General features: G+C 42.4%; 1 protein-coding gene across 3 annotated transcripts in view; it reads right to left on the bottom strand.

The window, feature by feature from the left end:
* The window catches only part of ELP1 (elongator complex protein 1), an 882,162-nt gene that overhangs the window by 662,804 nt on the left and 202,191 nt on the right, over window positions 1–17,167 (bottom strand). For all 3 annotated transcript variants that reach the window (XM_033918172.1, XM_033918151.1, XM_033918160.1), the window contains exon 9: window positions 11,981–12,074. In XM_033918172.1, coding sequence (XP_033774063.1) covers window positions 11,981–12,074 — 94 coding nt within the window. The remainder of the gene's footprint in view (window positions 1–11,980; window positions 12,075–17,167) is intronic.

The following is a 17,167-nucleotide window of genomic DNA, read 5'->3' as shown; positions in this document are numbered from 1 at the left end:
CCATTGTTCCTGATGTTCCTTCCCTTCTCTCTTCCATTCCACCTGCAGCCAATGTTTTTTTTTCTGTCATTGTCCTAAAGAATGTTTTTTTTAAGTCCCTGTTGATGAGGCTCCTCAGCCCCTTTTTGCCTTCACCTTTAAGCAACAGTATACCTGGTGTAGAATGCCCCGGGGCTATGTTGACTCCCCTGTGGTGTTCTCCATTGTTCTCCGGGCTACTCTACAGCCATGGACTGCCCCTCATGGTTCTGTCCTCATCCAGTATGTGGATGACCTCCTTTTGTGTTCCATAACTCAGGAGACCTGTCAGGCTGATAGTTTGCACCTTTTACAATGGTTGTTTCTGTGTGGTCACAAGGTGTCATGAAATAAACTGCACTGGTGTAAATCTGAGGTGGAATACCTGGGTTTTGTCCTGTCTCATGGTCAGAGGAAAATCAGCACCTCCCGCATTGCTGCTGTTCTGGGTCTGCCCCGCCCAGCTACCAAGAAGGACATGCTTACTTTTCTTGGTATGATTGGTTACTGCCGCCAATGGATCCCTGATTGTTCCTTTTATGACCAGATTCTGAGACAGACCCTAGATTCTGAAATGACTGATCTTATCAGATGGACTAAAGAAATGTTGGATGCTTTTGGACATTTGAAATGTGCTTTGGTTTCTAGCCCAGGCCTGGGTCTTTCTGATTATGACCAAATGTTTCATCTCTTTGTTCAGGACCATTGTAACACCATGGCGGGAGATCATGACGGCAAGTTACGCCCTGTTGCCTTTTTTTTCTAACGTCACTCTTGTTCAAGTTCAAGGCATGCTTGCCTGCTTGAGAGCCCTGGCTGCATATGCTATGGTGGTAGAGCTGGCTACTCCTCTGCTCCTTGGTCACCTCACTACCCTTCACACTTCTCACGATGTCCAAGCCCTTCTCAGCTTCAGTCCTTTGTTACCCCCTCTGAACTTGATGCCTGGCGTCTGGCAGATGCCCAAAGCCACTCTTCGGACGCACTTTGGTGCAAAGAGGGGAAACCCTGTATACCAGCTGCTAGCTCTCCCTTATTCATTGCTCAATATCATGGCATTGGTCATCGCAGTGCTCGCTCGACATTTCAACTCCTTGCCAGTGATTTTTTCATTCTTGACCTTTTGCTCCTTGATACAGACATATATAGTTCGATAGCTACAGCTGGCTCATTTGTGAATTGAAAAAAACATTGGAAAAACATAGTAACATAGTAACATAGTAACATAGTAGATGACGGCAGATAAAGACCCGAATGGTCCATCCAGTCTGCCCAACCTGATTCAATTTAAAAAAAAAAAAAAAAAAAAATTGTTTTTTTTTTTTTTTTTTTTTTTTTTCTTCTTTGCTATTTCTGGGCGAGAATCCAAAGCTTTACCCGGTACTGTGCTTGGGTTCCAACTGCCGAAATCTCTGTTAAGACTTACTCCAGCCCATCTACACCCTCCCAGCCATTGAAGCCCTCCCCTGCCCATCCTCCTCCAAACGGCCATACACAGACACAGACCGTACAAGTCTGCCCAGTAACTGGCCTAGTTCAATCTTTAATATTATTTTCTGATTCTAAATCTTCTGTGTTCATCCCACGCTTCTTTGAACTCAGTCACAGTTTTACTCTCCACCACCTCTCCCGGGAGCGCATTCCAGGCATCCACCACCCTCTCCGTAAAGTAGAATTTCCTAACATTGCCCCTGAATCTACCACCCCTCAACCTCAAATTATGTCCTCTGGTTTTACCATTTTCCTTTCTCTGGAAAAGATTTTGTTCTACGTTAATACCCTTTAAGTATTTGAACGTCTGAATCATATCTCCCCTGTCTCTCCTTTCCTCTAGGGTATACATATTCAGGGCTTCCAGTCTCTCCTCATATGTCTTCTGGTGCAAGCCTCCTATCATTTTCGTCGCCCTCCTCTGGACCGCCTCAAGTCTTCTTACGTCTTTCGCCAGATACGGTCTCCAAAACTGAACACAATACTCCAAGTGGGGCCTCACCAATGACCTGTACAGGGGCATCAACACCTTCTTTCTTCTACTGACTATGCCTCTCTTTATACAGCCCAGAATCCTTCTGGCAGCAGCCACTGCCTTGTCACACTGTTTTTTCGCCTTTAGATCTTCGGACACTATCACCCCGAGGTCCCTCTCCCCGTCCGTGCATATCAGCTTCTCTCCTCCCAGCATATACGGTTCCTTCCTATTATTAATCCCCAAATGCATTACTCTGCATTTCTTTGCATTGAATTTTAGTTGCCAGGCATTAGACCATTCCTCTAACTTTTGCAGATCCTTTTTCATATTTTCCACTCCCTCTTCGGTGTCTACTCTGATACAAATCTTGGTATCATCTGCAAAAAGGCACACTTTTCCTTCTAACCCTTCAGCAATGTCACTTACATACATATTGAACAGGATTGGCCCCAGCACCGAACCCTGAGGGACTCCACTAGTCACCTTTCCTTCCTTCGAGCGACTTCCATTAACCACCACCCTCTGGCGTCTGTCCGACAGCCAGTTTCTGACCCAGTTCACCACTTTGGGTCCTAACTTTAGCCCTTCAAGTTTGTTCAACAGCCTCCTATGAGGAACTGTATCAAAGGCTTTGCTGAAATCCAAATAAATTACATCTAGCATATGTCCTCGATCCAGCTCTCTGGTCACCCAATCAAAAAATTCAATCAGGTTCGTTTGGCACGATTTACCTTTTGTAAAGCCATGTTGCCTCGGATCCTGTAACCCATTAGATTCAAGGAAATACACTATCCTTTCTTTCAGCAACACTTCCATTATTTTTCCAACAACTGAAGTGAGGCTCACCGGCCTGTAGTTTCCTGCTTCATCCCTGTGACCACTTTTATGAATAGGGACCACATCCGCTCTCCTCCAATCCCCAGGAATCACTCCCGTCTCCAGAGATTTGTTGAACAAGTCTTTAATAGGACTCGCCAGAACCTCTCTGAGTTCCCTTAGTATCCTGGGATGGATCCCGTCTGGTCCCATCGCTTTGTCCACCTTCAGTTTTTCAAGTTGCTCATAAACACCCTCCTCCGTGAACGGCGCAGAATCTACTCCATTTTCTCGTGTAACTTTGCCGGACAATCTCGGTCCTTCTCCAGGATTTTCTTCTGTGAACACAGAACAGAAGTATTTGTTTAGCACATTTGCTTTCTCCTCATCACTCTCCACATATTTGTTCCCAGCATCTTTTAGCCTAGCAATTCCATTTTTTAATTTCCTCCTTTCACTAATATATCTGAAAAAATTTTTATCTCCCTTTTTTACATTTTTAGCCATTTGTTCTTCCGCCTGTGCCTTCGCCAAACGTATCTCTCTCTTGGCTTCTTTCAGTTTCACCCTGTAGTCCTTTCTGCTCTCCTCTTCTTGGGTTTTTTTATATTTCATGAACGCCAACTCTTTCGCCTTTATTTTCTCAGCCACTAGGTTGGAGAACCATATCGGCTTCCTTTTTCTTTTGTTTTTATTGATTTTCTTCACATAAAGGTCCGTAGCCATTTTTATCGCTCCTTTCAGCTTAGACCACTGTCTTTCCACTTCTCTTATGTCCTCCCATCCTAACAGCTCTTTCTTCAGGTACTTTCCCATTGCATTAAAGTCCGTACGTTTGAAATCTAGGACTTTAAGTATCGTGCGGCCGCTCTCCACTTTAGCCGTTATATCAAACCAAACTGTTTGATGATCGCTACTACCCAGGTGAGCACCCACTCGAACATTAGAGATACTCTCTCCATTTGTGAGGACCAGATCCAATATCGCTTTTTCCCTTGTGGGTTCCGTCACCATTTGTCTGAGCAGAGCCTCTTGAAAGGCATCCACAATCTCCCTACTTCTTTCCGATTCCGCAGACGGAACATTCCAGTCCGCATCCGGCAGGTTGAAATCTCCCAACAGCAGAACCTCCTCTTTCCTTCCAAACTTTTGGATATCCACAATCAGATCCTTATCAATTTGCTGCGATTGAGTCGGAGGTCTGTAGACTACACCCACGTAGATAGAAGTTCCATCTTCTCTTTTCAGAGCAATCCATATCGCTTCTTCCTCTCCCCAGGTCCCTTGCATTTCGGTCGCTTGGATATTGATCTTTACATAGAGAGCTACTCCTCCACCTTTATGACCATCTCTGTCCTTCCTAAAAAGATTATATCCCGGTATGTTTGCATCCCATCCATGTGATTCCTTTCTATTGTTTTAGCTGAAATTAGGATGTTGCCAATTTGAAATGTTTTTTCTTTTTCTTAGCAGTAGTTCGGATATACATAGCCATCCCAGACCAGTTTTGGCACAAAGATATTTCTAATGTATTCCAAGGATCCTCTTTATAACTGCAGAGATAGAGATGCTCCAAAGAGATATTAGCTTTATGCCTTTTTCCGAATATGAGATGGTTATGATACACATTATTTGTATTACTTATATGTTCATCTTTATTTTGGTTTTCTATAACAATGTGTTTATTTGCAGAGTTACATTCAGCCCTGCACACTTGACAGATGGAAAAATAGCTTCACGCCTAAAACTTTGTGTTTTATGTTTTGTCTGTGTCATGTTTCCTTGTTTTAGCTTAGTGGGTACCCCATGATACATAACATTGGCCATTTCTAGAGCTCTTTTCCACTTCTTACTTATAGCTTTCATATTCTAAATGTAGCTTAGTTAGGGGTTATATGTTTAAGAAAAAGTTTTACTCTATACAGTGTTTATTCCGTGGTGCTCCCTACATATGATCCATTCAGTAAACATTTCCGAACACATTCAGTACATCAGTATGGTCTCTCTGAAGTGCCATAATAGTTATATGCAGCACACAAAAACAAATCTTTTTGGAATGTCCGATTAAGAACCTTAAGTAACTGAATATTGTCTCCCTTTTGCCATAACTATACTAAGTAAATGCATTAATATTGTCACATGTTGCCACATTCAGTACAGGCAACATGGTTTCTCTCTCGTTTTCTATCTCTTATTTGGATCACACTGGAGTACAGCTGCTGAATGATATCTGGACTCTTTTCAAGCCGGTGTATCTCTCCCTGTATGCACAGACATCATTTCATCCCAAGTGTGTATCTCACTAGTTTAGGGAGACTGTCCGTTCCTGCTGGACTGATTCATCTTCCTGCACCACTGGCTACTCTCCCTTTGAGATTCTCATGGGACAACCTTTCCTCGCCCCATGGGTAGACAAACCCTCAATAGTTGAGAGTAGTGATCTCCCCTTGATACAGGAAGAATACATCCGAAAGCTCATTGAAACATTAGGGCATATTGAAAGAAACGTGTCTTGCACTTCTCCTTTCTCTCCACAGATTCCTACCCATTTTTTTCCAGCCTGGTGATGAAGTCATCATCCAGAAGCTTTTCAAGGATTGGAAGCAGACGGATTTCCCCTTTGGCCCTCCCACTACTGTGATCGCTGTGACCAGGACCACTGTACTCACTGAGGAGTTTCCTGTTTGGATCCACGCAAGTCGTTTGAAGAGGGTTAACCTAAAACCCTAGAAGCAAGTCTTCCCTGCGCAGATTTCACCCCCTTCAGTGGAACAAAATGATGATCTCATCGCAGCATTTTACCAACTTTATCATTCTCCTACTGGCAACGTTGCTGCTAGTTTTTCTTCCTGTACGGATCATTTCTAACTGTGTCTACAGGGATGATGTGTCCTGGGTCCACGACACTTTCTGCCCATACCCATCTGTAAATGACACCCCAACAATGTACTCATCTGTAAACAGCACACCCGGCACCTCTTTGCGACTAAGACGTCAAGCTGGACTTCCTCCCAAGGGCTGCCCTTCAATTGGAATCCAGAAAGGCGTCGGCGCAGTGTGCCACGGCCTCAAGGAAAGCAAACAGAATGTTGGGTATCATTAAGAAGGGTATCACGACCAGGACAAAGGAAGTCATCCTGCCACTGTATCGTGCTATGGTGCGCCCACACCTGGAGTACTGTGTTCAGTTCTGGTCGCCGTACCTCAAGAAGGACATGGAGGTACTTGAGAGGGTCCAGAGAAGAGCAACTAAGCTAATAAAGGGCATGGAGGACCTCTCATATACTGACAGACTGAAAAAGCTAGGGCTTTTCTCCCTGGAAAAGCGGAGACTTAGAGGAGACATGATAGAAACCTTCAAGATCATGAAGGGCATAGAAAAAATAGACAGGGACAGATTTTTCAAATTAAGGAGATCAATAAGTACAAGGGGGCACTCAGAGAAATTGAAAGGGGAGAGGTTTAGAACAAACGCCAGGAAGTTCTTTTTCACACAGAGGGTGGTGGATACATGGAACGCGCTACCAGAGGATGTGATAAACAGGAGCACGCTACAGGGGTTCAAAGAAGCTTTGTATAGGTACTTGGAAGACAAAAGGGATTGAGGGGTACAGATAAGAGTAAAGGTAGATTATAGGGATTGGATTAGAGGTAAGTTACAAAATTAATCAGGGACCACTGTTCAGGCACTAGGCCTGATGGGCCGCCGCGGGAGCGGACCGCTGAGCAAGATGGACCTCTGGTCTGACTCAGCGGGGGCAACTTCTTATGTTCTTATGTACTACCCTTTGGTATAATTCCAGCAGTGTGCACGTGGCCACTTTCACTTTTGAGTATTGTGACATTGTGGACTGTTCATCAATTGATGTCTCATGGCTGTGCCATTGGTCCTTGGAGATTCCTAAAACTAAAACTATATGGGGGATAAGTGTGCATCCTGGGGAGCGGTAGGGTGGAATACTGGCACTGACTGGGCTTATAAACCAGAAAGTGCTCTGAAAAAAGTAGACCAAAATGGTAAATCACTGCTTACTCGTATGACCCTTCGTAAGGTCGGAAACTGTTATAAGAAAAGTGTTCCTGAACAAATTATTAAGCTTTCTCTTACTATTGACAACCCTAGACCTACTGATGAAGGTATGTACGTTATGGGCATGTGGTTTAAGGGTGGGTCTAGCTATCCGACCCATCAGTTTTTCTTACGGGATCAATCTACCTCCACTCATCCTCTCCCACCATTTTATGGGGGCCCTAAAAATACTAACCCACTGGCCCCTACATTCAATAAACTTACTGACATGATGGCTATTGCCAATCCCACCTTTGAAGATACTATGGCTGTTGAGGTAGGGTTTTCAGAAAGTAACCTTTGGTTAGAATGGATGAAATTCACTGCTGATCAACATAATAAGAGTAATTGTTACATATGTGCTCAAGCTAGACCCCATTTAGGAACTGTACCTCTGGACCTCCCTCCTGGTATCCAACCATGCTTTTTTGGGTTATTTACCAATACCTCCTCTAATTTTACCGATCCCCTTTGTGCGCTGTGGCGTTCTAAATACCCTTTGTTGCCTGGACATAAAAAGCTTGACATAGCCGTTACCATCTATAAGGGTAATTACACATGTCATGTCTCTAATCTGACACAGGGTAGTTTTGTAGGCAATTTTCCCCCAGGCTATTGTTCTGTCTTGGATCATAGGTATGCCCCATTATTGCAGCATCAGATTTTCACCCTAGGTGATATTTACTGGCTCTGTTGCTTCCCCCGCCAGTCTCTCTTCATATTCTCTTTTTGCTTTCCTAACCACTCGGTGACACTCCTTTTGGTGTTTTTTATGCTCCTTTTGGTTCTCCTCTGTTTTGTCCTTTTTCCATTTTTTGAATGATGCTTTCTTGTCACTTATTGCCTTTTTTACTGCATTTGTTATCCACACTGGGTTTTTTGTTCTATTTTTTTTGCACCCTTTCCTGTACTTGGGGATGCACAGGTTCTGTGCTTCGTGTACTGTGCCCTTGAGTAGGCTCCATAGAAAATGCCTGGACCCTACTCAAGGGCACAGTACACGAAGCACAGAACCTGTGCATCCCCAAGTACAGGAAAGGGTGCAAAAAAATAGAACAAAAAACCCAGTGTAGATAACAAATGCAGTGAAAAAGGCGATAAGTGACAAGAAAGAATCATTCAAAAAATGGAAAAAGGACAAAACAGAAGAGAACCAAAAGGAGCATAAAAAACACCAAAAGGAGTGTCACCGAGTGTTAGGAAAGCAAAAAGAGAATATGAAGAGAGACTGGCGGGGGAAGTAACAAACTTCAAATCATTCTTCAGGTACGTTAAGGGGAAGCAACCAGCAAGGGAGGAAGTGGGACCCTTGGATGATGGGGACAGAAAGGGAGTGGTAAAACAGGAAAAGGAGATAGCTGACAGGCTAAATAAGTTCTTCACGTCAGTCTTCACGAGGGAGGACACAACCAACATTCCGGAACCTGAGTAGATCGTAAAGGGGGAGCAGGATGAAAATCTGGTCCAACTAGAGGTAAGCAAGGTGAATGTCCTCCGGCAGATAGACAGGCTAAAGAGCGACAAATCACCAGGTCCGGATGGCATTCACCCAAGGGTACTCAAGGAACTAAGGAACGAAATAGCTGAACCACTTCGACAAATATGCAACCTATCCTTAAAAACTGGAGAGATTCCGGAAGACTGGAAAATAGCAAATGTCACGCCCATCTTCAAGAAAGGCTCAAGGGGAGACCAGGAAACTACAGGCCGGTGAGCTTGACCTCGGTCCCGGGAAAGATGATGGAAGCACTGATTAAAGACAGCATCTGGGAACACATCGACAACAATGGGCAGCTAAAGTCGAGCCAGCATGGCTTCTGCAAGGGTAGGTCATGCCTCACGAACTTATTATACTTCTTTGAGGGGGTAACCAGCCAGGTGGATAAAGGGGAATCCATAGATATCATTTACCTTGACTTCCAAAAAGCCTTCGACAAGGTGCCACATGAAAGACTACTAAGGAAGCTATGGAACCACGGGGTGCAAGGGGAGGTCCACCGATGGATCAAAAACTGGTTGGCGGACAGGAAACAGAGGGTTGGAGTAAAGGGCCATTACTCAGACTGGCAATGGGTCACGAGCGGAGTTCCACAGGGGTCGGTGCTGGGACCGCTACTTTTCAACATATTCATTAACGACCTGGAGGCAGAAACAAAATGTGAGGTTATTAAATTTGCAGATGACACCAAACTATATCGCAAGGTAAATAACATGGAGGACTGCGAAGATCTCCAAAAAGATCTGACAACACTGGAAGAATGGGCCAAAAAATGGCAAATGAGTTTCAACATAGGGAAGTGCAAAGTCGTACATATAGGGGAAAAAAAACCCGATGTTCACTTACAAAATGGGGGGGATCAGCGCTAGGGGTGAGCGACCTTGAAAGGGACCTGGGAGTGATGGTAGACACAACATTGAAGGCGTCAGCGCATTGTGCAACAGCCTCAAGGAAAGCAAACAAAATGTTGGGTATCATTAAGAAGGGTATCACGACCAGGACAAAGGAAGTCATCCTGCCACTGTATCGTGCTATGGTGCGCCCGCACCTGGAGTACTGTGTTCAATTCTGGTCGCCGTACCTCAAGAAGGACATGGAGGTACTTGAGAGAGTCCAAAGAAGAGCAACTAAGCTGATAAAGGGCATGGAGGACCTCTCGTATACTGACAGATTGAAAAGGCTAGGGCTTTTCTCCTTGGAGAAGCGGAGACTTAGAGGAGACATGATAGAAACCTTCAAGATCATGAAGGGCATAGAATAAATAAACAGGGACAGATTTTTCAAATTAAGGAGATCAACAAGTACAAGGGGGCACTCAGAGAAATTGAAAGGGGAGAAGTTTAGAACAAACGCTAGGAAGTTCTTTTTCAGATACATGGAATGCGCTACCGGAGGATGTGATAAACAGGAGCACGCTACAGGGGTTCAAGGAAGCTTTGGATAGGTACTTGGAAGACAAAGGGATTGAGGGGTACAGATAAGAGTAGAGGTAGATTATAGGGATGGGATTAGAGGTAAAATTATAAAATTAATCAGGGATCACTGTTCAGGCACTAGGCCTGATGGGCCGCCACGGGAGCGGACCACTGAGCAAGATGGACCTCTGGTCTGACTCAGCGGGGGCAACTTCTTATGTTCTTATGTGGAGACTTTCGGCTCCGTGTTAAGCTACCCAGCCAGTGGATAGGCCAGTGCGCTTTAGCTAAATTAATCATGCCCCTGCATATCCTTTCTGAAGGGCACCCTTCCTATTCACATTGTTCTTCCTCTTCTCTATCTCGACATAAACGTGATCTCCTTGGTAGTTTTGATCCGCATGTATACATAGATGCTATAGGGGTCCCAAGAGGGGTCCAAGATGAATTCAAGGCCCGAGACCAGGTTAAAGCAGGGTTTGAGTCCCTTATTCCCCTTATTACTATCAATAAGAATGTTGATTGGATTAATTACATTTATTATAATCAGCAACGCTTTGTGAACTACTCTAGAGACGCCTTGCAAGGTATTGCTTATCAGTTAGGCCCCATTTCTCAGATGGCTTTTCAAAATCGCATGGCCTTGGATATGATTCTAGCTGAGAAGAGGGGTGTCTGTAAAATTCTTCCCAGTACTTTATCGTGTTGCACTTTTATTCCTACAGGAAAGGTTACTATAGCCATTCAGAAATTAGAGGACCTCTCTACTGAGCTCAAACGTAACTCTGGTTTACCTAATCCTTGGGATCAGTACTTTAGTTGGATGCAGGGCTGGGTAAAAGACCTTCTTATTATTTTAATCTATATTATTATCTGCATTCTTGCCTCTTATATAATTTTTCGACTGCTCATGCGCTGTGTTATTCGTATTACAGTTCCTAAAACCCCTCCTCGAGAGACATATCTAGAGTATCTCTCCCTCCAAGCTCATGCTGTGCATTTATGACGTAATTTTCATGACCTAAGAGGGGATTGAAGGGACACGTTTCATGTGTCTTGTAGTTTTTCTTAAACTGTGTTTGAAGCTGTAAATCCAGACCCTGTTTGTTTTTTCTCTCTTGCTGATATACTACAAGGCCATTTTATGTTTGAAAGATGTGTTTTCTTATCCTGTTATGAAGTGAACTCAATTGTCTTCGCAGCTATATTTGTAAGAAGCTTTAGATAAAGAGTTTGCTAAGCAGAGCACCCTTTAGACTTTAGCATTTAGATAATAAGATGCTTGTTATTTCTTTTAAAGTTTCATGTGATCTGTGTCCATATATGGTTTGTACTTACGTCATATGCTGACGACACTGACCCATGTAAAATGATATAAAAAGGGTTGTAGAACTGACAATAAATTGGACATATTTTTTCTAAGATATTGTCCCCAGATGCATCTGACTTACTAATGACAGAGTGTGTGAGGCAGTAATTGGGACCAAATCCTTTTCACAAACTATGGTAGGGACTAACGTGATTTCTTTTCTTCAGTTCGAATATCAGCCGGACAGCTGTATTCTGTACCGTTCTCAATTTTCTTATTATTTTTTTAGGTATACCTAAATAAACGATATTGCAGTAATCCAGTATGGATAGTACCAATGCTTGCACCAATAGTCTGAAGGATAAAGGGTCAAAATATTTTTTAATAGTTTTTAATTTCCATAGTGCAAAAAAGCACTTCACCACTAAGTTTGTATGTTCAACCATGGTTAGATGTGTATCCAATGTAACTAATTTAAAGTCAATGCTTGCCCTGTATCGGTAGCATGGAATATTGCTACACCTTCAGTTTTGGCCAGGGACTAGTGACCTGGATTGGCCACCATGAGAATGGGCTACTGGGCTTGATGGATCATTGGTCTGACCCAATAAGGCTATTCTTATGTTCTTATGAAAAACTGAAGGGGACAGCAGACAAGGTGGAGAAAGAAGGAGGATGAGCTGAAAAACTGTGACCAACATCTTCTGCAATATGCTCATGAGCACAGATGAATAACCCTACAGTTCAGCACACCATTTCTATTGCACTGGAATTTGGATTACAGCTTCCTAGCTTACACTTAGTTGCAAATACAGAGATCAAAACTAATCCAGACTTGGCAAGAAAAACTCAATCTTGATTAGGCCCTGCTCTACTCATCTCTTACTGTATGTGTTGATATCTGGGCTGCCATCCTTCTGTAGATCTTCCAGCCAAAGTGCCAGCACAGTCGAGTCCAAATTCCACAGCAGGTCATTAACCTGAAGGAGAGACAAACTTAGTCTGAAGAATGTTCAATCTATAATTCCGTCACCATATTGTTTTTTTTGTCAACTGTGCTGTCTTTTGGTTGAATCAATATAAGATGTTGGAACTTCTGTGGCAAGAATTTGATTATCTCTTGGCTATTCTTTTGTTGGCCTGATAGAAGCTATTACTAGGAAAATGCATTCATTGGAAATGTTATGATACAACCCATGTCATTTCATGTCATTATAAAATAAAAGCAAACGGAAAAAATACAAAATTTCATGTTTTTCATCTGAGCACAAGAAGGATGCCGCACACTTTGCAAAAAAGTGCACATTCTTTTGAAAAGATCACACAAGTTTAAACTGTCTAATAAAAAAATCAATTTCCAAAACCTTAAAGAAATTGAATATTCTTTTTTTAAGTGACACAAAATATAGCAAACCAAAATATTCCAGTTACACACTTCTCAATATAGCCAGTGTAAAATAACCCAGGATTATATTAAGTCATAGATCTGTTCTATCATCTCTATCCAATGCAACTGTCTAAGGAATTTCCTACCAATATTTAAAAAAAGAAATGCATTTCATTTTCTCTTCTCACAACAAAAACAGAAAGGGTCAGTAGAGAACTGGAAATTATAAAATTGACCAAGCAAATGCTAAAATAATTAAGTGGACTGAAAAGCTCAGCAGTATTTTTAAATTAGGCTCATAAAATAATTGTCTTTCATCGAGTAATGCCAGACCAGTTCAGACCAATAGGCTAAGCCCTCCACATCAGCAGGTAAAATAAGTACGCTCTACATTTAAAGTGATTTAAGCAGGTAGAAGAGGATCTTGCCCACTTAAAATGTGCATTCTGGTCTGGCTGCCTAGTGCTACTGAATATCAGCATAAAATGGTCATGCTTGTGCCAAGTCAGACAAAGATATTACAGAGTCAGAGTCTGGGAGGAACCGGCATCCACTTAGCTAAGCAGGTACTTAATCAGTAAGTGTGCCAATCCCCCTTCCAATCATATACCCTAACCCCCGCAGCACATGAAGACACCCCTCAAATGCACACAGCTATTTCCAACCCCCCTTAAAGCAAATGAAGACCCTTTACTTCCAAACCCTTCCCCCAAACACACATACACCACCAAAGCACACAGCTTCTTCAAATCCTCCTTCTTCCTACCCAGGGCACCTGCATCCTCCTCATGAGGTTCCCAGCTGATATTCATATGGCCCAGCACTAAATATCGACCAACAGCTTAAAAAACAAGAGAGAAGAAATGACATCAGCGACAGAGATGGTAACCCAGGGCTAACTAAAGCCTCACTTTGGTTTGTAGGTTTATCTATTAATTCCTTTCTCCTCAACATCTGACAATATTGCACTGACCAGAACCCTTGCTGACCTGATGGCCTCTTCAATCTAAGTCTTCAGCTGTGGAATGAGGAAAGGTCAGTGAGTAAACCATGGGCTGCGGCATGGAACACATTTAAAATGGCACACACCCTCTTTTACTAATGCATAACGCGGGTTGTAGCACCGGCATGGCGGTAACTGCTCCGACGCTCATAGAATTCCTATGAGTGTTGAAGCAGTTACTGTCACTGCCAGCGTTAAAACCCACGATATGTGTTAGTAATTTTATTATGTTCATCGCTCAGAAATATGATTAAGCGATCAATCAAAAACCTTATTAAACTTGAAACTTGAATAGGTCTGTAGTGTTCCAGAAGATTCTGTGTTCAGTGATTGTGTCACAGTTGTGAAAAACACCTCCTACATTCTACTGACTTACCCATCAGTTAGGACCTGATCAACGAGGTTAGGGCCCAAACATGTTGTTCAACAAAGACAGAAGTAGAGAAATCCTGGATTCTCTTCCAGAAGAACTGTTCCAACAGTTAGTAATAGAGCCCACACAAAATGGGACCATACTGAACTTAGTGCTTACAAACCAGGAAAGCGGTTCTGATGCTATAGTGAGTGATCATTTGGAATCCAGTAATCCCTACACGGTGTAGTTTAATATTAAAGACAGATATAGACAGGACTCATTCAAAAGTGAAGGTTCTAGACGTAAAAAAACTAACTGTTCAGATGGAAGATTACACCAAGGAACTGTTGACTGGATAGGAAAATGTGGAAGAAGAAAGCAGCGGGCAAAACTGAGAGGAGCTATTTTTTTAATTTATATATCGCCTAATCCCAAAGGCAGTTTCTAATAAAACCATACACTCATGTGAAAAAATTAGGACACCCCATGAAAAATTTAGTTCTTTCTTAAGAAATAACTAAATTTGTGTCAAATTTTTTTTTTTTTTAAATCTCTGGAAAAGAAAGTGATGTAATTGCAGGTAAACAACAAAAATTTTCCTCGATTTACTCATATATTAAAAAAATATATATATATATCCACAAAAATGCGTATTCTAACTGAGGAATAAATTAGGACCCCCCACATATCCTCCCACTTAAAATGCCTCAAATCACAACATGTGTATCACATAAGGTGCACATCATTAGAACATTGTTACTCAGCATTTTGAAGGTGGTTTACCCTACTTAAGCCTCAGACATTTAGTTTGATGTGCTCATGACTGCTGCAGTGAGAGTGAACACCATGGTGAGATCAAAAAAGCTGTCTGAGGCCTTCAAAAAGAAGATTGTAGCAGCTTATAAGTCTGGTAAGATATTTAAAAAGATCTTGAAAGAATTTGACATTAGCCATTCCACAGTCTGGAAAGTACAGTTACTTAAAGTAACAGGTGTTATCCAGGGACAGCAGGCAGCTATTCTAACTAATGGGTGACGTGATCCAATGGAGCCCCGATGCGGATGCCTCACAAGCAGTCTTGCTTGAAGAAACTCGAAGTTTTGAGTCGCCCGCACCGCACATGCGCGAGTGCCTTCCCGCCCAGCGCAGGGCGCGTCTCCTCAGTTCAGATAGCTAGCAGAGAAAGCCAACCCAGGGGAGGTGGGTGGGACATGAGAATAGCTGCCTGCTGTCCCTGGATAACACCTGTTACGATAAGTAACTGTGCTTTATCCCAGGACAAGCAGGCAGGTATTCTCACTAATGGGTGACCTCCAAGCTAACCAAAGTGGGATGGTGGGAGAGTTGGCAACTTAGGAGAATAAATTTTGCAATACTGTTTGGCCAAACTGTCCATCCCATCTGGAGAAAGTATCCAGACAATAATTACATTACATTAGTGATTTCTATTCCGCCATTACCTTGCGGTTCAAAGCGGATTACATTCAAACTAAAAACAAGAATTACATTCAAATTAAAAGGAATAGAATAAGCGATGACAATAGAATTTTTTAAGGTAATAAACATTGGGTAAAGAGTTATCAAAGGGAAGTGGAGGTCTTTAGGAGATAAGAATAGGGTGAAATTATGGGTTATAGATAACGTTTGATAGATAAAAGAGTATTAGAGAGATCTAAGGGTAAATAGAGTGTTATATATTTGGTTGGGATTGGTTGTGCTGGATAGGTTATGTGTTTTTTGAAGAGGATGGTTTTAATATCTCTCCTGAAGGTTTTGTAGTCTGAAGTCGAAGATAAGAGAGTAGTGATTTGTCTGTCCAGTTTAGCTGCTTTGGAGGCTATTAGGTTGTCATAAAGTTTTTTTCGTTTGAAATCTTTGGATGATGGGTGAGAGAAAAGTGAGTGGGATCTTCTGTGTCTGATTGAGGAGGATTGATTTAGTCGGCTATTCCAGTAGGTTGGGCCCTCTCCTTTGAGAGCCTTGTAAAGTAAGCAGTAGAATTTGAAGTGTACTCTCGCTTCTATTGGAAGCCAGTGCGAGTCATGGTATGCCTCTGTGATATGATCATATTTTTTTAGGAAATATACAAGTCTCAGGGCTGTATTCTATATTGTCTGCAATTGCTTCATCATGGTCGCGGGACAAGGTAGGTATAGTATGTTGCAGTAGTCTATCATCCCAAGGATAAGAGATTGTACCAATAGTAGGAATTGCTTCTTTTCGAAGAATGTTTGGATTTTTCTTAGATTTCTCATGGTCATGAACGATGCCTTTATTATTTTGTTAATTTGGGTTGAATGGTGTAGCCTCTGTCAATTGTGATTCCTAGCAATTTTAGTGTAGGTTGTATTGGGTATGAGATTGAATTTATTACAAGATTAGTTAATGTTGGAGTTTTATTGTTTTCTAGTAGGATGAAATTTGTTTTGTCAGGGTTAAGTTTTAATTTGTGCTCTGTCATCCAAATTTCAACTGATTTTAGAGTTTTGTGTATTATGGTAGTCATGACAGGTACTGGTTGGTCGAAGGGCAGGAGAATAGTGATGTCATGAGAAGTGAAGGTATGAACCGAGGACCGAGTAGCAGCTTTACAAATTTCCTCAATAGGTGTAGATCTGAGGAAAGTCACAGAAGCTGCCATTGCTCTGACCTTATGGGCTGTGACTTTACTGTGAAGAGGGAACCCAGCCTGGGCATAGCAGAAAGAGATACAAGCCGCCATCCAATTGGAGATGGTATGCTTAGAGATAGGATGTCCCAACTTGTTTGGATCAAAGGAGACAAAAAATTGAGGAGCAGTTCTGTGCGGTTTGGTGCGTTCCAAATAGAATGCCAAAGCACGCTTACAGTCCAGAGTATGAAGAGCTGATTCTCCAGGATGAGAATGAGGCTTTGGAAAAAACACTGGAAGCACAATGGATTGGTTGAGATGAAACTCCGAGACTACTTTAGGAAGGAATTTCGGATGAGAGCGAAGAACCATCCTTGTCATGATGGAACACTGTAAAAGGCGGATCCGCAACCAACGCTTGAAGCTCACTGACTCGCTGAGCAGAAGTGAGGCCAATGAGAAACACCACTTTCCAACTGAGATACTTCAGATGAGCCTTATCCATTAGTTCAAATGGAGGTGTCATCAGTTGAGTAAGAACAATATTGAGGTCCCAAACCACTGGAGGCGGTTTGAGAGTAGGTTTGACATTGAAAAGTCCTTTCATGAAATCTGGAAACCACAGGATGAGCAATTGCACTAAGATGGACTCGGATCGAAGTAGACTTGAGACCAGACTGAGAAAGGTGCAACAAATAGTCCAAAACTGAAGATAAG

The sequence above is a fragment of the Geotrypetes seraphini genome, chromosome 1, assembly GCF_902459505.1.
Source record: "Geotrypetes seraphini chromosome 1, aGeoSer1.1, whole genome shotgun sequence".
Classification (NCBI taxonomy): Eukaryota; Metazoa; Chordata; class Amphibia; order Gymnophiona; family Dermophiidae; genus Geotrypetes; species Geotrypetes seraphini.
The sequence above is the reverse complement of the archived record's forward strand: the minus strand, read 5'-3'. Positions and strand labels throughout refer to the sequence as shown.